This window comes from Sorex fumeus, unplaced genomic scaffold (genome assembly GCF_029834395.1).
Source record: "Sorex fumeus unplaced genomic scaffold, SorFum_2.1 ptg000020l, whole genome shotgun sequence".
Lineage (NCBI taxonomy): Eukaryota > Metazoa > Chordata > Mammalia > Eulipotyphla > Soricidae > Sorex > Sorex fumeus.
In genome coordinates, this window is record NW_026606077.1 from 16,378,143 (window position 1) to 16,403,461 (window position 25,319).

The 25,319-nt window shown below is 43.3% G+C and overlaps 1 protein-coding gene across 1 annotated transcript in view; it reads left to right on the forward strand.

Moving 5' to 3' along the window:
* The window catches only part of GLI3 (GLI family zinc finger 3), a 318,421-nt gene that overhangs the window by 164,235 nt on the left and 128,867 nt on the right, over positions 1 to 25,319 (forward strand). The window contains exon 4 of the mRNA XM_056113391.1: positions 15,146 to 15,251. Within this exon, the coding sequence (XP_055969366.1) occupies positions 15,146 to 15,251 (106 nt within the window). The remainder of the gene's footprint in view (positions 1 to 15,145; positions 15,252 to 25,319) is intronic.

A 25,319-nucleotide genomic window follows, 5' to 3' on the forward strand; every position in this document is an offset into this window, starting at 1 on the left:
ATCATTCTGACTATGATATGCCTGGGGTGTTTTTATTAGGGTCTCTTTTAGCTGGCATCCTTCTGGCTCCTTGTATCTGGGTGCCTGCATTCTCTATCTCTGGGTACTTTTTAGCAATTATTTCTTTCACTGTGGGTTTTTCATTGGGGTTGCCTCCCTGTCTTTCTGGTACTCCAATGATTCTAATGTTATTTCTCTTAGATTCATCCTCTAATTTTCTGATATACCTTAGAGTTATTTTGAGGTCTTTTCCATTGTTTGTTGTTGCCTGTACAATTTCTGTTGCTCATTGTCAAGCTCACTAATTCTGTCTTTAGCTGTAGTCATTCTACTTCTGAGGGCACCCACTGAGTTTTTAATTTCATCTACCGAATTCTTTACTTGTGACACTTCTTTTTGTAGCTTTCTTATTTCTGCTTTCATTTCTTCCTGTATTTTCTCAACTATCCATTCCGCTGTTTCTTTCATTTCTTCCTTTAATTTTCTGGATGTCTGCTCCATCGATTCTTTGAACTTACTCAGCATTTCATCTTGGAATTTTTTATCAGAGAGATCGTATTGGTAGGTAACCCCAGTTGAGGATTCGGGATCTTTTCTTCATCCTCTCCTTGTAGTGGAGATTTGCACTGTGTCCTCATGCTGTTGTGGTTGTATAGAGGTAAAACCTTCAAGTTCACTAGCACTGTTCCATTTTATTGCGGGAAAGGATTCTGAATAAGTTTGGTCAATGGTGGTTACACTTATCACTTCTAGAATATGTCCTTTTTCTCAGACATTATTTTGTGGCTTCTGATAGGTATTTAGTGAAGCATTGGAGGAGGTGCTCTTTTATATTAGGCTTGTGCAAGGTCTTGCGTATACTGGTCTTTTGTTGGAATTGAAGTAGGCCAGTGGGTTATTGTCCTATTGTATTTGAGGCCAGTACTTTTTCCACAGACTTAGGTGATAAAGGTTGGGATGTGTAAGGATAGTAGATATACAGGACAGATAGATTGCTCCTATCTGGAAGTCTGCCTCATGAGCAAAGGGGAGAGGGCAGCTGGAATAGAGAAGGGATTACCAATAGTTGCCAATTGAGTTTGTACGCCCTGATTGGCTAGGGCTTCCATGACCGCTTCCGTCTCAACAGAATCAAAGGCCTTCTTTAAATCAATGAACGTTAGACAGAGCGGCATCTTGAACTCCCGAGATACCTCAATGAGCTTGGTTATTGTGTGGATATGGTCGATGGTACTGAATCCTTTTCGGAATCCAGCTTGTTCACATGGTTGTCCTTCATCTAGTGTTCTGCTAATCCTATTCAGGATGACACGAGTGAATAGTTTGTAGATGACAGACAATAGGCAGATTGGGCGATAGTTGCCAATGTCGTGAATGTCTCCTTTCTTGTATAGTAGTACAGTCCTGCTGGTTTTCCATTGGGATGGAACCTTGCATTCAGACAGGTAGCGTGTGAAGAGTCGAGCCAATGTATTGATGAGTACTGATGGTAAGTTCTTCAGGTGTTCAGGTCTGATCTTGTCTGGGCCAGGTGCTCTTTGTTTCTTTACCGACGAGATGGCATGTTGGATTTCGGAAGGGAGAACATTGGGAACGACATATCCATCATGTGGTATGTGGTATGTGGGCAAGTGGATGTGGCTATTAAAGAGATCTGGGTAGAAGTCATGAATAATCTTCTCCATTGCCCTTCTGGAAGATGTGATAGATCCATCATGATGTCGAAGGGCAGTCATCTTGGTTTTGTAGTTGGTGAAGGACAGGCGGGCATTACGAATGTTTTTCCCAGCTTCTGCTGCATCTACCAGTACTGCTGCTCTCCTGTTTTTGAGGTCATCCTTGATGGCTTCTCTGCACTGTTTTGCCAGTTCGGACGTTCGCTTGTGGTTGCCTGAGGCACGTGCCAAGCCACGTTGGCGAATAAGTTCAAGAGTGTTCAAAGAAAGACGGTTTTTTGTGGTTATCTCTCTCTTGGCATTCCTTGCACAATCATGGAGGTGCTGAATCATTCGATCGTATTCCTCATCAATGTTGTCAATGACGGCATCTTCCCATGTTGCCGCAACAGAGCCAAAGAACTCCCAGTTGGTGGTTGTTCTGGGAGTCCTCTTCATAAACCTTGGATTCTTTTCTCCTCGTTCTGTGAGGTAGAATTTTGCACGAAGAAGACGGTGGTCTGATCCCGTTTGGAATTTTGGGACAACAGCAACATCGGTTAGGCAAAACCGCCGATTGAATATGATGTGATCTATTTCATCGTGGAACCGTCCATCGGGAGACTCCCATGTCCAATGTTTAGATTCAGCCTTTTGGAATTGTGAGTTACCATGGAAGGTTTTGGTTGACATGATGAACTCAGACAGTCTGTCACCCTGTTCGTTCCATTCCAAGCCATGGGTTCCAATGTGGAGTTCATCGACTGATCTTCTTGGTCCTATCTTGGCATTAAAATCACCAACAATGATCTTGTAGAAGGTGTGATCTTCTTTATAGAACTTCTCTAGCTCCATGTAGAATTTATCAGTTTCTCTTTCACCATAACTGGATGTTGGTGCATAGACAACAAAGATAGAAACTGCCAGTAGTGAGCCACATTTATTCAAGTGTAATCGTCTGATTCGGGTTGTTAGGCATTCAAATGAATCAATGCTCGTGACTAAGTTTGTGTTGACAAGGATACCGACACCACCGATGCCTCTTTTATCACATGTTCCAAAGAACAGTTCTTCTCCAGTGTCAAAAACAGCATGATGGGATTGATGTCTTCTCGTTTCGGTCAGACCAATGATGTCGTACTTGATCTTTCGTGCTTGTACCATAAGGTCTTCAATGGATGCAGCAGATGCCAGTGTACGAGCATTAAAAGTACAGACAATCATTTTTGTTTTTCTGCATTTTGGCAGCCTATGTCTGCCTTGGTGTTTTATCAGCCTCTCCTTCCATATCCTTCTCGACTCTGCATATTCAGGGTTAGGGAAATGAGATCCATTTATTACTGGATTTGGCATATCAATTTGGTCTATTTGGCATAGACTACGGATAGCTTGCCAGGCTATGCCGTGCGGGTTGGATATTTAAGGATATTTAAGGTACCCTGAAAACTTAGAGAAAAGTAAATAAATAGTCGCGGCCGTGCGCTCCCGGGAGGTTGTTGTGATAATCTCTGGATCCTGGCCGTTGTTGGGGTTACACGGCAGTTGGAGGGTGTAACTGTCTAGCTACTGACAGGTCCAGTCCCAAACTGTGCAGGCTTGGAGATCTCAGCCCCGGGTCCCACACACCTGGGTTCCTCTGCTAGTTCTGTTATGTCTGAGGCTTATCCAAGTGTGTGGAGAGTGGCCCCAGTAAGGCCTTGGTTGGGGCCTGGAGGTCTTCAGCTGTTGGGCCCTGGCGAGGATAGTCAGACACAGGGTAGGAGACTCTGCCTTGTGCTCTCCCGGGAGGTTGTTGTGATAATCTCTGGATCCTGGCCGTTGTTGGGGTTACACGGCAGTTGGAGGGTGTAACTGTCTAGCTACTGACAGGTCCAGTCCCAAACCGTGCAGGCTTGGAGATCTCAGCCCCGGGTCCCACACACCTGGGTTCCTCTGCCAGTTCTGTTATGTCTGAGGCTTATCCAAGTATGTGGAGAGTGGCCCCAGTAAGGCCTTGGTGAGGCCTGGAGGTCTTTAGCTGTTGGGCCCTGGCGAGGATAGTCAGACACAGGGTAGGAGACTCTGCCTTGTGCTCTCCCGGGAGCTTGTTGTGATAATCTCTGGATCCTGGCCGTTTTACATTTATTATTTTGTTATTATTATTAGAATTTAATACAGGCTTTGCTAAAATCAGCAGCAATTTGTTTTTCCCAAGATCACATTTTTATTTTACTTTTTAAATTTTAAGTACCTTGGGTTGTGAAACTGCTATTGGCAGGGTCTCATACATACAATTTCAAGCACCACATCCTCCACCGAGTGTGGCTTCCTTCTGCCATGGTCCCAGTGTCACCGCATCCCCACTCCCAATCCTTCCCTACTGAAGGAAGATTCCTACTAAAGATCAGTTCTCAGTTTCTGTTGCCTTGGGCATTTGTTATTCCGGCACTATGTTTCTTTATATCCTGCATATGAGAGAAATCTTTCTGTGTCTGTCTGTCTCCTTCTGACTCAATTCACTCAGCTTGATATTCTCAAGATCAATCCACATGCCTTCAAAATGTGTGATTTCATCTTCTCTTAGAGCCAAGTAATATTCTCTTGCATGTGGAATATTGTGTACACTAGTATTCTATTGTGTGTAGAACATCTTCGTATACATGCTGGATATATTTGCCACAAAATTCTTTTTTATTGAATCACTGTGAAATACAGTTATAAGCTTTCATATTTGAGTTACAATCATACAATGATCAAACACCCATCCCTCCACCAGTGCATATTCTCCACCACCAATGTTCCCAGTATATCCCCTATCCTACCCTCCCCCTGCCTCCATGGAAGACAATTTCCCCCAAACTCTCGCTCTACTTTTGGGCATTATGGTTTGCAATACAGATACTGAGAGGTTAACATGTTTTGTCCTTTCTCTACTTTCAGCACACATCTCCCATCCTGATCGATCCTTCCAACCATCATTGTCTTAGTGATCCCTTTTCTATTCCAGTTGCATTCTCCCCCAGGTCATGAAGCAGGCTTCCAACTATGGAGCAATCTTTCTGGCCCTTGTGTCTACCGTCCTTGGGTGTCAGTCTTATGTTTCTTTATATTCCACAATGAGTGCAGTCCTTCTATGTCTATCACTCTCTTTCTGACTCATTTCACTTAGCATGATATTCTCCATGTCTATCCACTTACAAGCAAATTTCATGATTTCCTCTCTCCTAAAAGCTGCATAGTATTTCATTGTGTAGATGTGCCAAAGTTTCTTTAACCAGTCATCTTTCCTTGGGCACTCCAGTTGTTTCCAGATTCTGGCTATTTTGAATAGTGCTTCAATGAACATATAGGTGCAGATGTCATTTCTACCGTGCTTTTTTGCACCCTTGGGATATATTCCCAGAAGTGGTGTTGCAGGCTCATATGGAATCTCAATTTCTAGTTTTTGAAGGATTGTACATAGTGTTTTTCAGAAAGTCTGGACCAATGGGCATTCCCACCAACAGTGAAAGAGCGTCCCTTTTTCCCCACATCCACGCCAGCACTGGTTGCTTTTGATTTTTTGAATGTGTGCCAGTCTCTGTGGTGTGAGATGATATCTCGTTGGTTTGATTTGCATCTCCCTGATGATTAGCGATGTGGAGAATTTTTCCATGTGCCTTTTGACTATTTATATTTCTGTTTTTGGAAAGATTCTGTTCATTTCTTATCACCATTTTTTGATGGGGTTGGAGGTTTTTTTCTTGCACAGTTTCACTAGTATCTTGTATATCCTGGATATCAATCCCTTTTTAGATGGATATTGGGTGAATATTCTTTCTCATTCTGTGGGCTTTCTCTGTATTTTGGTCACTGTTTCTTTTGAGGTGCAGAAGCTTCTCAGTTGCCACAAAATTTTTTATCTAGTCATCTGTGGTTCTTTCCAGATTTGGGGTATTGTCAATAGTGCTGCAGTGAATGTAGGAATTTAGGTGTCTTTTCTGAATAGAGTTTTTGGGTTCTTGGGATATATGCCAAGAAATGGAATTGCCTGGTGATATGGACATTCAATTCCTAGTTTTCTGAGAGGTATCCATATTGTTTAAAAAAAATTAAACCAGTTGACATAGCCATCAGAAGTGAGGGAAGCTTTTTCCTCCACATCCACACAACACTGCTTGTCTTTGGGATTGTGCCAGTACCTGGTGTGAGCTGATACATCACTATTGGTTTTGATTTGCATCTCCCTGATTATCATGGATAAATGGCATTTTTTTCCGTATGGTCACCTGTATGCCTTCTTTGACAAAGCTTCTGTTTATCTCTTTTATCCATTTTTTGGATGGAGTTGGTTGGTTTTTTGTTTTGTTTTGTTTTGATTTTAGGTTACACTTGGCAGTGCTCCAGACTTAATTTTGGAACTGTGCTCAGAATCTCACTTGGTGGGGCTCTAGGGATATATATGATACTGGGGATCAAACCAGGGTGGGCTGAGTGTAAGGCAAGAGCCCTACCCACTGTATTATTGCTTTGATGGAGTTTTTTTTCTTGTGAAGTTGTGTGCCTTATGGATCTTTCATATTACTCTTTGTCATATATTTGGGCAAATATCTTCTCCCAGTCTGTGAAGTGTCATTTTAATCTGGTCACATTTCTTTAGTGGTACAGAAGATCTTTGGCTTGATGCAGTCCCATTTGTCTTTGCTTCCTTTGCTGGCCAATGGCATTGAATCATTGAAGATCCCACTAGATTCCAACTATGGTTTCCTCAGTACAATTCATTGATTCTGGCTTGATATTGAGCTTTTTAGTCCATTTTGATTTGACTTTTGTGCATCAAAGAATATTTTCAACTCACACAGGTATTTCACATATATAATGTTATCATTCAAAAACTCCTGAACAGAGCCAAAGAAAATCTATCCTACCAGCCTCAGTTCAAATTCTCAGCACCCCATATATTTCTTGATCACATCAGGTGTGGTCTAATCCCAAACACCTGCTCAGAGCCATCAATAAGAATTTGACGTGTGGATTTTCTAAAGTGGAAAAAAAAGAAGTTTGACTTTACCATGTTCCTTCATAACAGAATTCATCAGTTTTCTGTGATTAAGCAGATAGTAAATACGTTAGTCTTGGGGTTCCGGGGTCTCTGCTGCTGCTCGTCAGTGCTTGCCTGTGCTGCTGAGTCCATTGGGCAGCGTGGGGGAAGTGATTTTTCACAGGACTGGCTGCATAGCATAGTTTTTAAAACCTTCCTGACACAAAATAGAAAGTAAAAAAGTCATGAACCTTTTTCTGTTTGCACAAATGATTTTATTTTATACATGTTTTCTTTTTGTTGTTGTTGTTGTTATATTTATATTTATTTATTGAATCACTGTGGGAAAAGTTACAAAGCTTTCAGGTTTAAGTCTCGGCCATACAATGATCAAACACCTTTCCCTTACCAGTACTCATTTTTCACCACCAAGAACCCCAATATACCCTCCCTTCCACCCCTCCCAATGCCTGTGATTTCTACTTAACTCTTCTCTACATTGATTACGTTCATTATTTCAACAAAAGATACACTATTATTGTTTCGAGTTTCCACCCAACAATCAGAATTGCTGAAAAGGAATTGTGAAATAATTTGTTTTCTATAGCTGGTTATGAGAACCAAATTCAAATGATTTTGGATTTCTGATGTTTTACTAATTACGTCTCAAGGGATTTCTGCCAAGAGCCAGATAATTACGAGATTGGTTTCTGTGCCTCTGGAGCCATGGCTGTGCCGGAGAGCCACTCGTGGAGGGCAACTCGTGACCTCGGTAGGGCGTGAAGGACGAGCCAGTACCGCCCCTCTTCCCATGAGGATGCAGTTGCCCCATCATGGCGGAAGGGAGAGACACCCTTTCCCTCCTGGGGAAGCATGGCACCGTAGTTTAACATATAGTCTGTTCACTCTTCTTCCGCAAGCTGCCAGTCTCTGGATTAAATCCTCTTGCCTCTGGAGCCATCTCATGAACTTTTTAATAGTGGTTCTCACACCACCAGAGTGGGATTGGTGTCAGGGCCAACCCTGATGGTTCTTGGGGCCTGCCAGGACTGTCCTGGTTGCTTGGAAGTGCCACAGGTATAGGGGATTCAACTCCAGGCTTTGCACAGACCAACTAATGCCCTACCTCTCTGCTGTCTCATAACCATTAGTTTGTTCCTGGTATTTTCCCCTTTGGAACACACCCTGAATTGTGACAGGACATACCTTGCTCTTTGATGGGGGATGAGTCTGAAGGGTCTTTGCAGTGGAGCATATGGTGCTAGGAAGTGAACTGGACTTTTAGCATGCAAAGCCTTTGCTCAGATCATTGAGCTATTTCTCTGGCCCATACTTTTTTTTCTTTATTGGGTCACACCCAGTGATACTCATGAATTACTCCTGGCGGTGCTTGGGGGACTATCTGGGATGCTGGGAATCAAATCTGGATCGGCCACATGCAAGGCAAATGCCCTACCTGCTGTGCTATCATTCTGACACCCATTTTTTTCTTAATGTAAGTCATCTGTGAGATTTCTAGATCTACAGTTGTTTTGTTTTGCTTTGTTTTGTTTTTTGTTTGTTTTTGGACCACTTGAGGCAGGATTCAGGGCTTACTTCAGAGATCATTCCTAGAGGTGCTCATAAGGGGTGTTGGGGATCGAACCCAGGTCTGCTGCATGCAAAGCAAGTGCCCTACGCACTGTACTGGCTCTCTGGCTCCTACATCTATAGTTTCTTAAACTCATTTCATGTCCTGAATGATTTTTAAAAGGAGGCTCACCACTAACGATTCTGTAGATGTTTCTGTCCTACCACCCCATATTTCTGAGCAGGAAGAGGATCCCTTGATCCAGCATGCCCAGAATCCCACAAGTGGTCCCTGTGTGATAATGGCTCTTGGGGTCTGTTCACTGCATTCCAGGGTGGGTCCCTCGGCCTAGGCACTCTAGACAAAAGCCATCCCTAGGGTGTTCTGAGGGACCAGGTAGCTCCTGCCTGATGCTGCATTGTGCACAACCAGTGCCCGCCTTCATGGGAACAGAAGGGTATCTGAGTGAGGAAGAGTCTGAGCTTGTCAATGCTGGTGACCATGCCCTAGCTGAGCCCAGAGTAGGTATTGCTGGGCTGGTGCTGATGAGGGATGCCTGAGAAGGGAGAAACAGCTTTGAAGAAGTCCTACTTGTTGTCCTGTTGACTCGGTGAGGGTCTGTCTCTACCCCTGTCTCTTCATTGACTTCCCCTTGGACAAGCTCTGGATGATCAGTTAGTTTCATCCTTAGTGGATATTTCACCTGGGTATTAGTGATATTTCAACTTTTGCTGGAAGACTGAGTCCATCTGAAGAGACTGGCCTTGGTACAGGCAGAACATGCCATAATAACAGGAAAAATACCCCAGCTCTAATCTAGAATAAAGCCCCAAGTCAGTGTACACGATTCAGTATTTAAACCAGTATTTAAAGCTCATGCCCTGGGCAGTCTATTCCTCAGGCTCCACAGGGACCCTCCCGGTGCCATTTCTTGAGCTTCTGAAGTATCATTTAGATAATTAACCCTTTATGGCATGAACTGAACTGGCTTGGATCCCTCTTTTTTAATCTACAATTTTTGGATGTAAATTTCAAACCTTAAAAGACAGTTTCCAGAATTTCATCCAAAAGTTTTTTATAGCCTGAGGGTATTAAAACTCTTTCTGGGGAAAATTATAAAACTGAAGATAAATCTTCAGGTGATTATCTGGCTACAGGTTTTATGATCAACCTAGGCTATTGTGAGAGGATCCCCAAATCAATGTATTTTATTCTTAATGAGACCCTTAATGTGTAGCATGACAACAGCCAGCGTGAAATCGAATACTGACAACTGTACCAAGCACAAATATTTTTACTATGCATTTCAATTTGAACGTGCGTCAAGCCAATTGCATATTTATGGGGTCTAAAGACTATTCAACTCATGCCTTGGATAACACGCGCTCTTCAAATCTCAGTTTATTCTAAGAGGAATTTGGTCCAATAGTCAAACCTTTAGCAAATCTGTAATAAATCATCTCTGCAACCATAAGCATGTACAGTTGACTGCTTACCACTGCACCATGGACTCACCCCCACCTGGTAGAATTTTAATTCCCTCAGTAAAATTGATCCCACCAGTTCTGCACATTATTCTCCCTGTCTTCCATTTAGCTTGTTAGTTTGCTGACAGTAGAGTACACAGCACTTAGCAGCTGGTTTGTGGAACCATCAGTCAGGAAATTGTATGATAAATAGGAGGTAGCCAGGTTTAGTGGCACTTCCTTCTGCTTCAGCAGTTTTCGCCTGACTTTGGAAAAGTCATCATGTGGTGTTTTGTCAAGGGCCAGAGCAGGCGATGGCTGCGGTGCGGGAACTTATTACACATACACTTGAGTTATGATGCAGCACAGCTGTTCCGCTCATGTGTGAATAATAACTGCAAACTGGATAGTCATGGCGGCTGCTGGCAGGACAGGCCTACTCGTGTCAGGAGGGTTTTCAGGGGAGTTTCTCGGGCTGTGCTGGACTAGGTTGCTGCTTTTCCAGATAGGAATGACAAGCCAAGATACAAGGGAACCATAAGCATTTGAATAAGGGAGCATTATTTATTTACATACACATGTATTTAAGACCAATGCCATGTGATCCCACAAGTGTCAGAGGACATACTTGTGCTAAATTATGCCTTTTTAAAAAAATCAAAGTGAATTGTATGACTTTCAGGTATATGTTGTGATAAATCCACATCTGTATGTACTAATGAGGTTCCCCAAACATTTCATCCTTTTTATAATACTTACTAAACTATAGACAAGTATGTCCCGAATTAGAGCCAAGGCAAGTCACTGACTGCATTTCCTCAGAATATGACTGAAAAGATGTGATTTTAACCACCAGTATCTGACACAGTTGTAATAGTTTACATAGATCTCATCAGTCCAGAGAAGTTATTTTAAGCTATCAAGAGGGAAACAAAGAGAAACTGTAAAATACTTAGACCAAAACCAGATGTCTTTAGTCAAATCTCAAATCATATCCATTAATTTGTTTTTCTTTATTTAACCTAATTCCAGAATGTAAAATTTATACATTTCCTTGTTTTTTTTTTCCCCCCAGTGTTGCAAGACATACCACATACTTTCAATCAGAATTAGCTTTTGTTGTTGTTGTTGCAGTGACTGGAGGTTGGGTACCCTTGATTGCAAAGATTGCATACTTGGTTGTAGCTCCAGGCCATCCCAAATAGCAGTGCTACCTGGGTCACACATAGCATCTGTATGGAGGTACCAGGGATTGAAGTTGGGAACTCACCCTTGCATGCAGACACTTTTACCACAAACCTAGCTTTGCCCCCACCTCCTAAAACCCTCCGAGCACAGCAGTGAGAAATGACTAAATGCCTTGGTCCTGTTCTCTTTTGAAACAAGAGAATGAGAGAGGGCTGGGAGGGAGATTGCCTTGCCTACAGCTACCTAGTTCTATGCCCAACACTCCATGTGGTACCCTGAGGCCTGCCTGGAGAGATCCTTGAGTGCAAATCCAGGAGTAAGCCCTGAGCACAGCTAGGTGTGGCCCCCAAACCACCCTTGCACCCCAACCCACAAATTGTTGTCAGAAGACTTTCAGGTTTTTCCCCCACACCTAGTTGTGGTGAGGGCTTATTCTTCATTCTGCACTCAGGCATCATTCCTGGCAGGGTTTAGGACTCATGAGTGGTGCTGGGGATGAGCCCTGGGTTGGCTGTCTGCACTGGTCAGCACCCTTCCTGCTGTCCTCTCTCTCCAGCACTCATAATTTCTTAAATATGAACAAATAACAGTGCCTGCTTATTACTGGGTGGGAGTGGTGTCTCCTGAGCTGTGCTCAGTAGGTCTGTGTATCCCTTGGATGTTTCGAAGTCAGCAAGGTCAGTGGTTGAGTGCAATGGCCTGACAATGGTGCTGCTCAGGCCCTGTGATGCCCAGGGTTACCTGGGCACCTGGTGCCAGGGATGGAGCCCATGCTGGGCACACCTTCTGTATGTATATTCTCTGAACCTGGCAATACCTTTCCAATGTTCGTGATTGGCTAGTGGCACTTCCTTGTGGAGATTTTTTTTTATCTTATAAGATAGTTCACAATATTTGATTACATTTAATATTCAAACACCAATCCCACCACCCTTATACCTTCCCACCACCATATTTGGGATATTTCCATCCCAAACCCCAATCCCTGTCCCAAAGCAGAGCCGAAATAATATATTTTGAATTGTTTGTTATGAAAAACAGCTGAAGATGCTACAAAAAATATCCATAGAGGAAAGAGTGTGAAGGTTGTTCTATTTTTGCAGGGGCCATTAAGACCTCCTATAAGATATCACTAACATGTTGTTAAAGGTTGAGCCTTTCTAACTTTCGTATATGTATCTGTGAGTGTGTGTGTGTGTGTGTGTGTGTGTGTACATTTCCCTCTTGTGGAAAAGATTTTTACACAGCTCAGGGATGCCTTCAATTTTATAGGCTTCACTAGTTGGTTTTATCCCCCTGTACAAAATCACTATGATTTTATTATAATCATTCATTTAGCAGACTCAGTATATTTACTCTATATATAGTTTACATGGTAGGTATAATAAATTTCCACATCTGAGCCCTGTATGGGTGAAAAATACTCTGTATGAAAAAATGTGCCTTTGTGCCTCATCAAAATTTATACTTGCACCCAAATACAGAAAATCAAACACAGTTAGCACTCACATATCTGGTGGAGAGAATTTAATCTCAGGACAGAGCCAAGAGCCAAGAAGTGGAACTGTCCTCTAACGCTGACACTGGGCGTGTCTCTCCAGGGGCAGGATGAGGTGGAGATGGGCCAGACTCTGAGTGTTTGATCTGTGCAGGCTCCTGGTGGGGTTGAGGCTCCAGTTCCAGGAGCTGGTGCATGGATTAAGTCTGAAGGAGGTTTGTACCAGCATTGACCTCTGCCACGGTAAAGTTGAGAGACAGGATCCACAGCAAGACTGACCATCCTATCTGGATTCTCAGCGGATTCATTTGGGTCTAATTCCAAATTTAAAGTCTGGAAGCTTTCACTGAATCTGTGTCAAGATTTTGAACTAGTGAAAAATATTACTTAATTTTATATATGAATTTAAGAAGGCTTAATACTCTTTACTTAAGAAGGATTAGTACTCTTCATAGCACATTGTTAAATAAAACAGGGCATCTACAGGGTGACTAGTTTTGTTGGACAACATTGAAAATAAATTTCTATTTTCCTCCTTTATTTAAACACTGTGGTTTACAAAGTTGTTCATGATACTTTTGTTACAGGCTTTCAACATTTCAACACCAATCCTGCCACCACTGTCCCCATTTTTCCCAACCTGCCCCCTCAAGTCTTCCCCTTTAGCAGGCAGAAAATAATTTATTTTATGTTGCTTGTTGTTATCACTAAGGCTAATGGAATTGTCAAAACATTCCTCAGTAAAAGAAAATTTGTGAAAATTGTCGTATCTCACCATTGGGTCATTAAAGTCATTATCTGTGGGTTTACTAAGCTGTTGCTGCTGGTTAAACCTTCTGTGCTGCTGCTTTTGGTTATGAAGTGTAGTTGGCTTCTGCGTTTACTTTCCTGTCTCTGATGTGCTCCCACTGGGATGTTGGTATTGTAGAGTTTAGAGGTGTCACATGGCCTCCAGGAACTCCAGAGCGGGCAGTGAGCTCATGTGGCAGCCGCTGTGGTAGGTGGGCATGGCCACAGGGCTTCCTGATGAACGGGATGTGGGGAGCTTCCTGCCCACTCTGGGAAGGCCTCAGTATACCTGGAATTTTCGGCAGTTTGGTGTCACTCCTGAACTTAGTCCTGAGGCAGCGGAGTTGGGGTATGGCCTGGTGGCAGCTGTGGAGTGTGGGTACGACTGTTGGAGCTTCAGCAGGACAGGGACTTGGTCTATCTCCCTCCCATAGGTGCCCCAAAGTTTTGAAGCAGGGGACTGGTATACCTGTGTATTGTTGTGGCTTGTAGAAAGAATTTTTAAACTTAACACAACAATCATGAAGACTAGGAACTGTGATTTATAAAACAACTGGCTCTAACATCCTTAATACACAGTTGAAATATAAGTTATTATGTTTCCTTTATGTAGAAATGCATGAAGAGTGATGAACTTTCAGGTGCTTAGTATTTCTCTTACCTGTTGAATTCGGCATCAGTGTGCATCCTGACTTTACATCGACAAAAATAGGAGAGACCCATATGATCCATGCCCTACCCTCACCCTGCACCCTCCTCCAAGCCCCAAGTACAGTGAAGCAGAACAATTACCCCTCTTGTCATGATGGACATTTTATGGGTTCTGATTTCCCCATGGGAGCGTGGGCATCCAGGGAACAGGTGGCAGTGATCACAGCAAAGAGAGTGCCTGCTGCTGCCCGCCCCGCCTGCTGGGACCCCACTGCTGAGGCACAGTAGACCATCAGGGTCATACAGGCCTACAGGAGACCTCAGGTTTCCTGTCACCATAGAAAAGAACTGGGGACAGGGAAGAAGAGGAGAAGAAAACAAAGTAAATTGCTGGTTCATTTCTGGAGAGCATGCATTGAAATGGAAAAAAAAAATGAATGAATAACCTGTGTGAGTGTGCCTGGGACTCTAGCCAGGGCTTCTTCCCTTTAAAGATTCACAGGTATAGGAGAAATAGAACAAGTATCTCTTTTTATATCTTTGTCTAAAATTCACTTGACTTCTTTCTTTTATGAAGGCACTGTGACTTAGAGTTATTCATTAAGAGTTTTAGGCTAATCTTCCAGCACCAGTCTCACCACCAGTGTCTACCACTCCCCCCTTCACTCCCAGCATCTCCAGGTTCCTTCCTCACCACCCCAGCCTGCTTCTCTGAGGGGCAGTTTGACTCCTGCCATTTGGATGATAAAGGTGTGACATATATTCCCAGTGGGATATTGTGCAGCTGCAAGGAATGATGACATTCTGCAGTGTTGCAACTGGATTGAACTGGAGGGTATCATGCCAATTTAAGGTTGTTTTGTTTTCTTTTTGGGTCATACCCAGCTGTGCTCAGGTCTTACTCCTTGTCCTGCACTCAGGAATCACTCCTGGCAAGGCTCAGGATGCTGGGGGTGGGCTGTGTGTAAGACAAGAGCCCCTCTGTGCTTTCGGCCTGGTTCCTGATAATATAACTTTATGAAAAGTTTTCTTGTTGATTCTGTAACTCCTCAGTCCTGATCTAACCGGTTTTTTTTTCCTGGGTAGGATAATGTGATATCCCTCTTTCTTGATTTTCTCTCTGTTTTAGTGGCCTTCATGGACTCTGCCTTCTTAGGAGAAGGTATTGACTAGTCATGCTTATGCAGTCCTTCCTATGGTCTTGTGAAATTTTAAGGATTCTTATGCGTATTGTTAAAGGTAGATTCAGTGTAATGTGTGAATAATGTGCGGCTGTGTGGGGTGGAATAATTCTATTTCACATTGTTTCTGGTTGGATTTCTTTTTCAGACCCTCCTCACCTTTTCCCTGCATTCCATCCTCCTGTACCAATCGATGCAAGACATCACGAGGGCCGTTACCATTACGATCCGTCTCCAATTCCTCCGTTGCATGTGTAAGTATTCCACTGTCCTCTAGTGAAAAGCCCAAGTGCCGGCCTTTACCACCAACCACTGGCCGCTGGACTTGGAGAGTGACTGAGGCAGACCTCGCTGGGCATGTGTGTGAAGTGTCTTCTGTCCCTGCTCCCCCTGTGTGCTCTGTGAACTATAAATTAGAAAAGCCGAAGCCTGTGGAAGGCACCTACTCAATGCCTGTCTCTGATTGCCATCAGGTTTGAAGTTTCCCTTGCCCAAATTTCTGTTACATCCGAGTCCTGTTTCAGGGCTCTCAGTGAACTGTAATGAAATTTCCACGGCCCCATGGTATGTGCACCATAGCTACCTGATTGATGGGAGTGTCACCTAAACAAAATAGCAAATGTGATTGAGCACTTGGTTTATACAAAGATAAAAGGAAAGAATGGTGCTGATAACATACATTAGAAAAAGATGAAGAATGTCACTTGGAAATAAATATCATCTTACTCAGTTTGTAGGGGGAAAAAGCAAGTGGACTGGCAAGCTACAACACTGTTCTTTTACAGGCCACGGTCACCGGGACCTTCTCCCACGAGGGCTCTGTCCCTTTCTCATGGCATCAATACATGTGCTCAGTCAGGCCTGCTGACCATTCTGAGACAGTAAAGTTAGAAAAGCACAAACAATACTTTGAAGAATAGCACTGCTTATTTAGATGGTGGATTGCATTGCCATGGCTATTAGTTACAGCTGTGTAATTACATATATGCCAAAGAAAAATGAAGTTGCTTTAAAACAAGTCCTCCTCTGTGAGCAGAATTAATTGATATTAACAACCCTAACTACATGCCCAAGTACACACATAATATTTTACCAACAGAGTTTTGGATCCATCTCCCATTACTGAATTGTAATTTCAGAGCAGATTTGCCTGGAGGTAAGTAATAAATCTGTGTTGCAGACGTCTATGAGCATTAATGGAGAAGTGGGTATTTAGAGAGAGAGAATACAGAAACTTGTGACTTTTCCTACTACTTTTCACTGGAACATAAGCTAAGTACTTCCAGAATTCAAAAGCCTGATAAAAATACCTGTGAGTAAAGCTCAGAGGCAAATTTAAAGCCCGCATACGGCAGGAAGGATGTTCCTGGTGCAATTCCAGGGTGCCTGCTGTCCTGGAGAGAAGGCCAGGAAGCTTCCCAGCAGCTTGTCCAGGAGAAGCAGCTGCTGGATTTCTTCTGGACTTCACTCCCCGCTGCCATTTAAATCAGAGTTTTGATGGTCTTTCCAAAATCATATAGTTGAGAAATTTAAAAATAAGAGTTTCTATGACAGACTGAACCGGTCCCCCTGACTTCATTATAGTTTGCCTTCTCATTAAATTCAGATCCTGCATTTATCATTTAAAACCTCATCCTGGTTCTTTGGCAAAACAGCAGGAGCAAGTTCTTGTGTGGGCCAGCACCTGGCGCTCACTGCCCTGGTCCCTGGCCAGCAGCAGCTCCCAGTGATAAAACACCCCCAAACTGAAGGCAGGTCCAGTTAGGAGAATCTGGGGAGAGGTCGCAGTTCTGACTACTTCCCTGGGCTTTGGTCAGATCCTGGGACTTCCTGCAGTGATTAATTGCACTGTCATCTACCCGCCTTAGGGTTTAGTGGTCAAAGATCGCTAATTGAAGCCCCCGGGTAGCCCCACACCTGTTTTATTGGAACTTCGGAGAGGGATGTTCCTAGGGCAGCCCGCCTGGTGAGGTGCTCCTAGCTAGGAGCACCTGCCTGGGCCTGTTGGAGACTCCATGCTGCTGTGGCCGGCTCCCAGCCCCAGTGCATGTGTGCCCTGACACGCTTTCTGCATTGCTCTTGCTAGCCTTCCTCCCAGGCTCGGTTAGCTCCTGCTTCAGCTCCTTACTCTCCACGTCTGATTCAGATGGTACTTTCAGGGCCCAGAGAGATAGAACAGCAAGTAGGGTGTTTGTCTTGCACATACAGTGAACCTGGGTTTGATCATCAGCACCTCGTTTGGTCCCTGATCCCTGTCAGTGATGATCTCTGAGCACAGAGTAGGAGTAAGCTCTGAGCATAGCTGGGAATAGCTCAGCCTCTACCCTGCCTCCAACCCCCATAAGCAAACAGCTCCCTAAACAACCACAACAAGAACAACAGAACAGGTTTGACTTTCAGTGTCTTTCCCAAAGGCTGGTGCTCTTAGCCTGGTGCTCACATCATGCCTTCTTTGAAGGATTTTTCCCCTCCACATCCTTCATCATTTAGTGTTTGGTGAACACTACCCCCTAGCAGTTTGGATAGTGGCCCTTGGGGAAAGGTGGTCACAGGTCTTCACACTGGCCTGTCGTGGAGGCAGCAGTGAACAGATAAATGCTGTTCTCTCTTTGCTACTCATCTGTGTTGGGAACTCTAGTGACTGACTCTTGTGTTATACTCATGACTAAAGGAGAAGGTGTTCCAAGAGCCAATCCTGTGAGGATACCAAGGGACACTGTAGCTAATTTCCAAGGGAGTCGAAAGAGTATACCCAAAGTTTTTACTTGGGGGTTGGAGTGGGGGAAGGGGAAGGTCAATGCTGCTAAATTCCTCATTCTTCAATTTTAATTGAGGAGTTTGTTTTTAGACATTTACTTTTTTAAGGTTGGAGGGGGGCATACCTGGCAGGTTTAGGGTTCCATATAGGATGCAAATGTCTGATTCTGGCTCCCAAACTCCTTATGGTTTGAAGATCAGTTGTATTGGGTTCATCGTGTGGAGATGAAGGGATCTGTCTTCACCCAGCCACAGGAAACATTAAGTGAGACCAGGTGAACACTTTCAGTAACACAATCCCCTCGGCACTGCTGAGAATCAGCAGTGAGCAACGGGAGCCCTGCGAGCTGGGGCATTTTGTTCTGGTCTGGTCCAGTCAGGAATTCCTGGGCTGCTTTGGCATCTTCAGAGGTGCTCTGGGTCAGCCTTGGTTATAATTGCTGACCTGTGAACTGGAGTACAAGCTGCGCTGGTCCACAGGCATAAAAAGTTGAAAAACTCTGCTCTGAGGAGATGCTATTGATTTTGGGAGTGGAGGGTAACTAGGTAAATGTGACTTAGTCATGGAAATCTTAAAAGCAAATCTTTGCTGAAGGGGAAAGTGGAAACGGAAAACTAAAAGAGATATTATCTAGAATTTGAATCTGTAATGAGTACTATATGATTCTCTTCTAGAAAATGAGACCAAGTGAGATTACTTGACTTTTTGAATAAATATTTTTAATTATAAAAAGATGGAAGTTCAAAATATTTTCATTATTTTGTACACATAATGGTTTTTCTTTGCCAACTTTAAAAATTAAATTATAAGTCGCTTGCAAACAGGATTTGTGTTGATGATAGAAATGCCGACAGATCTCTGTTAGAAGACTCATCGGCATTGTGATAATTATGCTATCATACCCTATCATTAAAGATTCTATTGAAAGAGGTTTATAAATTGCTCCCCTTTTAGATAAACCACCCTATATTAAGGCATCAACGATATGGTGCAGAATTAAATTAAAATCTCATAAAATGAAATATGTTCTGTATTAGCTGTTTGACACTTAATTTGCCTCTGAATGAGTAGAGGAAATCACAAATTAACCTGCCTTTGTTTTTCCAACCATGGCTTATTAGGTGTTAAAACAACTGCAATTACAGCCTAATAATAACCATCGAGCCTTATAAATATGTACTGAAACCTGTCAGTTTGGGTTAAAGAACCCTGTTTGCTAAATGGAATGCTTTCTGCTCACCCTGCTTGCTTGCTCTCAGTGTTACTCACAGCCTGTGGTTCGGCTCTGGAGAGCTCGTAGGGAGATTTCTCTGATTTCAAACACAGCAGGGACTGCTTGGGTTCCCCTCTGTGTGCAGTGCCACAGGCTTAGATTCAGCATTTACAGAAGTGATGGGGAATGTAGGCATCATCCTCATTGTCACGGAATGACAGCAAGTGTCTCTTCTGGGTTCTGGAGAGGGAGGCTCTGGAGTAGGGCCTGGGTGACCCGTGCACTCCCAGGTACCTCATCCTCAGAGCTGGCAGCTCAGTTGGCTGACAATGACCAGGATTCCCCCAGCCTTCAAGTGCTGCTTGGGAGATCCGGTTCAGGAGTAGAACACTTGGTAAGGCACTTGCTTCAGAGGTGACCAGCCCAGGGTTAGTGCGCCAGGTCTCTCCTGAACACAGAGCCAGGGATAGCCCCTGAGCACCTCGGGGTGTGGCTTAATTGATTAATTTAATGTATGATTCCTGCATTATTTAGTTACAGCAGTAATGCTGGATATGGAGGCTTTCTCCTAGTCTTCTTAAGATTTTCCACTACTGAATTAATCAGGTTTTATGCTCAGCCATTTGTTCTGACCACAGCTTTCGTGTTTTGTTATATGAAACTATATAGAAAAATATACAGAGCTTTGGGGACAATATCAGTAAGGACATTTCACTATAGCACTGAGACTATGCGAAGCACTGATGACAAAGTCTGCCTGCACAGTGAAGAGAGTGATTTGGTTACATGGTTTTACTTCTTGGTTTTCTCTACATTTCATGCTGTGCATTGATTACATCAGAGCTGGGCTTTGCCTAACTCTGGGGTAGGCATATTGAATTTTATTGGACTACATCATGCTCTCTTCGAAAAAAGCTGACTACTTCAGAATTATTGCTCAGAGATTCAGACAGCTAGAATATCACAGCACCATTCATGGGAATAGAGTTGAGTGTGTGTGTGTGTGTGTGTCTGTGTGTGTGTCTGTGTGTCTGTGTGTCTGTGTCTGTGTCTGTGTTTACTCTCTTACAAGAATGTGAATGTTTGTATATTTAGGGGTACAGAGTCACTGTACCCACCCATCCCCGTAGAGTGTGTGTTCTTCCAGACTCTTCTCAACAACTCCCCATCCTTTGGTGATCTCTGTCTACCTTAGAGTATAATAATGTTTCTAAATGACTCACACTAATGAATAAAGTACTCTTTGTTTTATATTGTTTAAAAATGTTAGAAATCATTCAAGCACGCTACCTTAAAATGTCACTGTAAAAAAAAATGTCACTGTAACTGTCCTCCCATTGTTCATCCATTTGCTTGAGCAGGTCCAGTAACGTCTCCATTGTGACAATTGTTACTGTGTTTGGCATATAGAATATGTCATGGGTAGCTTGCCAGGCTTTGCAGTGTGGCCACACCTGGCTGTGCCCAAACGTTTCTTCTGGTTCTGTGCTCAGAATTACTCCTGGTGGTGCTTGAGGACCATATGGGGTGCTGTGGGATTGCAGGATTGAACTCCAGTTGGCCTCATGCAAAGCAAGTGCCCCGCCCACTGAAATTCTGTTATATACAACTTTGATATTCTGAATCAAAATTCTCACATTTATTAGCCAATTTGGATTGAACGTCTGGCTGTTTGTTTTCTAAAACAGAGCCTTAGTTACTAATCCACTGCAGTAATTAAAATCTTAGATACTCTTGGGCTGATGGTAGCCCTTGACTGGTCTGTGAATGTGACTGTCCCATGTCCCAGCCCTGACTAGCATTCAGAAAGACCCATTTCATTCTGTCCTTTTATTTTATTTTATAAAACCAGCTTCATCTCCTCTCTAGGGAGAAATGTCCACCCCTATTCTCTTCTTCTAGGAGACTTTCCCTTTTGGCTGAGTCAGTGATAACATGGGCTTTTTCATTACTGACTCACTGGAATTATTCCCCTGAGTTCAAAGATGTTCTTTACCCGAGGGTGGTTGACTGCCTCCTGTCTAGGGAGAGCACCGAGAGCACCAGAGACAAGGGCTCCCTTCCCCATGTGATTAGGACTGCATAAGGGTGAGAGGAGGAGAGCATAAGCACATTGGAGATAAGGGGGCACCTGGCCCATGCCAGAGGCTGTTGTCTACGGTGAGAGCAGGAGATGGGTAGCATGGATGAAGAAGAGAGCAAGACAGCTAACAGTGAGACATTTTCATGTGGAAACTGAGATGGAAAGAGGGAGCAGAAAAACTGCTGTGTCTTCCCTTTCTCTCGACTTCCTGCGCCCCTCATATCCTCCCTCCCTCAGGTTTTGAATTTTTGCTGGAACTAGGCTTTTCGGAAGACTGTATCACAGCTACTCAAAAGTAGCCTTCCGTTAGCATTTTCTCCCCAGGCTGGTGTTCTGTCATAAATACTGTTAAGACTGGTGCAGTGGCATGTCAGATTATATCAAATACTGTAACTAATGCTACCGGAAGAGAAGAAAGAAAATTAGTGGATTATAACTACTCACTGTGAGCAAAGACTCTCTGTTTGTTTGTATTTGCTAGGCCAAGTCTGTGCACAATCATAGTAGCTTCTAAATAAATAAGATTCACAGTGTTGATAATGATTTGTTGCTTCTCAGACCACTGCAGGGTTACTGACATCATTGTTATTTTACTTTTGATTGGTTGTTTATGGAGTCACCTCAGGCTATGCATGGGGCCTATAGTCTGCAGTATTGAGCCCAGGGCCTTGCACATACAAGGTTCACATACACTCTACCACTGAACCATGCTCCCTGCTTTACCACTGGAGCCAGTTCCTGGCTCTACCACTGGGAACACATCCCAGTCCAGTTCTCTGTTATTTTTTTTTTTTTTGCTTTTATGTTGTTTTATGCCATCATGAATAGCAGTTTTAGACCTGAATGTCAAAAAGCTTGATTACTACTTATTCTGTTTTAATTTTAATTAGTTTCCTACCTGTGCTTAAGGCTTACTCCTGGCTCTGTGCTCAGGGATCACCCCTGAAGGGGCTCAGGGGACCCTATGGAATGTTGAGGATTGAACCTGGGTTGACTGCATGCAAGGCAAATGCTCTGTTTACTGTACTATCTTTTTTGGTTCTCTAATACCATATTTAAAGTACTTATTTCAGTGTCCAGTGACTCCAGTACAAGTGGAGTCTCTGATATTAAACAATGCCAGGTTATAACTATAGTCACCTTCTGTGAATGAGCATCTCACCATGTATATCTGTGGTGGCTTCACAGGTACTTGCTCTGAAAATAAAATTTTAAAATTAGCAATGTTTTAATTTTTGGAAGTAAAATGGTTTTATTTAGAGAAATATGAAGAGAAGGAAGGCAGGGATGGAGAGTGAAAGGAAAGTAGGAAGGAAGGGAGGGAGGAGGGGAAGTTGGTGGGCCCGAGTGGCTTATATGAAATAGAGAGGAGAGAGATGGCTACTTTCTCCTGATTGAGTCTGCCACCCTGGGACTGATAAAGTCTGCAATGAGCCCCTGTGCATGAGGGGCCAGAGCCCTGCCAGCCCCCTAGCTGACCATCAAGCCACACCTGATGCCCACTTCACCTGCTCGGCGCGGGAGTTAATCCCCACTACCCGATTTCTCAGGGATCCATGGACTCAGGATGGAGTGAGGAATTGTTGTTTGCAGGAAAGGATAGTCATCCCTACACCTTAGCCAGGGCTTCTGAGCCATTGTCCTCACAGAAAAGAATTTCTACTCAAAGTGCAATAGCAGTTATTTTTGTTCTGCAGTATTTCTTTTTTTTTTTAATTTTTATTAGTGAAACACCATGAGGTTCAGTTGTAGACTTACAAATTGGGTTGGGTTTCAATTATACAATGATAAAGTACCCATCCCTCTACCAGTGCCCATTTTCCACCACCACGGATCCCAGTATCCCTCCCACCCCCCTTACCCCCCGTCCCACCCTGTCTCTGTGGCAGGGCATTCCCTTTTGTTCTCTCACTCATTTTGGATTTTGGGTGCTGTGGTTTGCAATAGAGGCATTGAGTGGCAATCATGTTTGGTCTATAGTCTACTCTCAGCACACATCTCCCATCCTGGGAGGGTCCTCCCAACACCCTTTATTTGGTGCTCCCTTCTCTAAGTATTTCTTGAAGTAGTGAATGTGCGTCTATTGGTAGCACAGCCAGGCCCTCTCTAGAGCGAGTGTCTGGGTAAGATTCCAGTGCTGAGCACCACTGAGCACTGGGACTGTCTCTGGTTCGTGCTGTGGGGTGGGTGTATTGGGCTCTAGCAGACTTTCTTCTCTGAGTACAATGCTTCCACTCATGTTGAGCCTGGCTTCAAGGAGAATAGAAATTCACTGCCGTCGTTTTATTTATTTTTGAAACTATGTGTTTGAGGTAATTGAACTTGAACAGAGTCTGTCCCAGTGGGAAGATACTTACTTAGGTTTGTTTTATGGGTTGAAGGCCTGCGGCCCTCTTCCGTGGTCTCTCACCTCCCTGAGGATCAGACACATTTTCCCACCTACACGAAGACTTACCCGTTGCTGTAGCTACACAGCAGACCCCTGCTCTGGGACCAAGGCAGATGCTGCAGGGCCGCCTGTCATGGATTGCTGTTTGCTCTCCTGTGGTCTCCTCCCCCTCCCACAGCTAAATTCATGCATCAAAAAATAAAATGCCCACAGATTTGTTTCCAAGAACCTGTTGTTAACTTTCACAATGCTTTTGCCTCTTTGGTGATCCAAGTAAACTAGAACTAAGAATATGTAAAGAAAAGAGCAGGAAAAAGGCTAGGTTTGAGATTCTTTTTTCCCCCATTGAAATAGATAAATATTGAAAATCAATTTAAAGGAAATATCTCCATCATTTTTATTTGTAAACCCTCTTGAAAATATGTTATCAAAATAATAACCGGCATCATAACAGTGCCAATGAATGAACGTGAACATATCTCGCTGCTAGCTGAAGTCTGGGCTGGGCCTCCTTTCTGAGAGCACTGCTGGAGAGGCTCCCCCAGACGAACTCATAAGTACCTATTGCTCTCACATTTATACGTGAATGTCTTATATCTGATGTTTCTTAAAAGAATCAGTTGCAATGCTGTGTTTTAGTTTCCCTTCTCTCTTAACATACATGCGAGCAGAAAAGAATTGACAGGAACTGCCTCAAAGGATGAAAGTATATTTCTTGTCAAGAAAAATTGGGGTCTGCAACCTAAAACCACATATTAAAAAAATCCAGTCATCTAATATTTTGGATTGCACAGTATTTCACATGCTTCTAAATTACAGATACTGAAAAACTTTCTTGTGCAACTACAATTAGAATATAGCACTTACTTGGCACAATTATAAGGAATAGGCACTTTGCCTTGTTCTAAAAATCAGAACCAATACCCAGTGAATTGTGTTTGTGGTAGCAGCTGAAGGTATTCTAGCACAGGTTACCTGTGGTTGCCTCCAAAGCTTGTCTATACCTCTGAGTTTTTTTCTCAGGATTCTGATCCTTCCTGGTTACCCCCAGGTAGTCAGCTCTCTGACTGAGAAAGTTCTATATCTCTGTCAGCATGTTCATTGGCGCCTGTGTCTTAGTATCTGAGCTAGGCTTTAACCCATGGGATCAGGACTCTCCTAAGCACATTCAGATAGCACACCAGGACTGCCAGCTGCATCAGCAGTGGGTGCTGGGTGCTGTGGAGCTGACAGAGGCAACAAGCAGTTAAATAATTTGCCTCATTTGCAAAACAAATCATCAAACAAAGTTGTTTGAATATGATTTACATTTTTAAGAGAATCCACAAAAAACATGCCTAGTTTACTAAAATGCTTCTTGTCTTGTTTCAAAGTAATCTCTGGCTCCCCCTAAGAAAAACATTCCTAGCTTGTATTGTGTTCAACATAAACAATGCACTCATGAAAGCGTTCAGGAACAAATTTGAAATTTAAATTGGTAACAGAGGCGACCAGGCTTTGGAAGGGGATTTGGTTTTAAAAGGTTTTTCATATCATGTTTGCTAGGGATTTTAATAAATAGATTGTTAGAATTATATTGGATTCCCTGAATATTTTCTAACATGTTGGACTTATTTAAAGTCTCATGTTATTTTATATGTCCTTATTTTGCTTCATTATATTACCTTTGGGCTGGAGCGATAGCACAGTGGGTAGGGCGTTTGCCTCGTATGTAGCCACCCTGGGTTCAATTCCTCCGCCCCTCTTGGAGAGCCCAGCAACCTACAGAGAGTATCTCGCCTGCACGGCAAAGCCTGGCAAGCTACCCATGATGTATTCAGTATGCCAAAAACAGTAATAACAAGTTTCACAATTTGTTGTGATACATTACTGGTGCCCG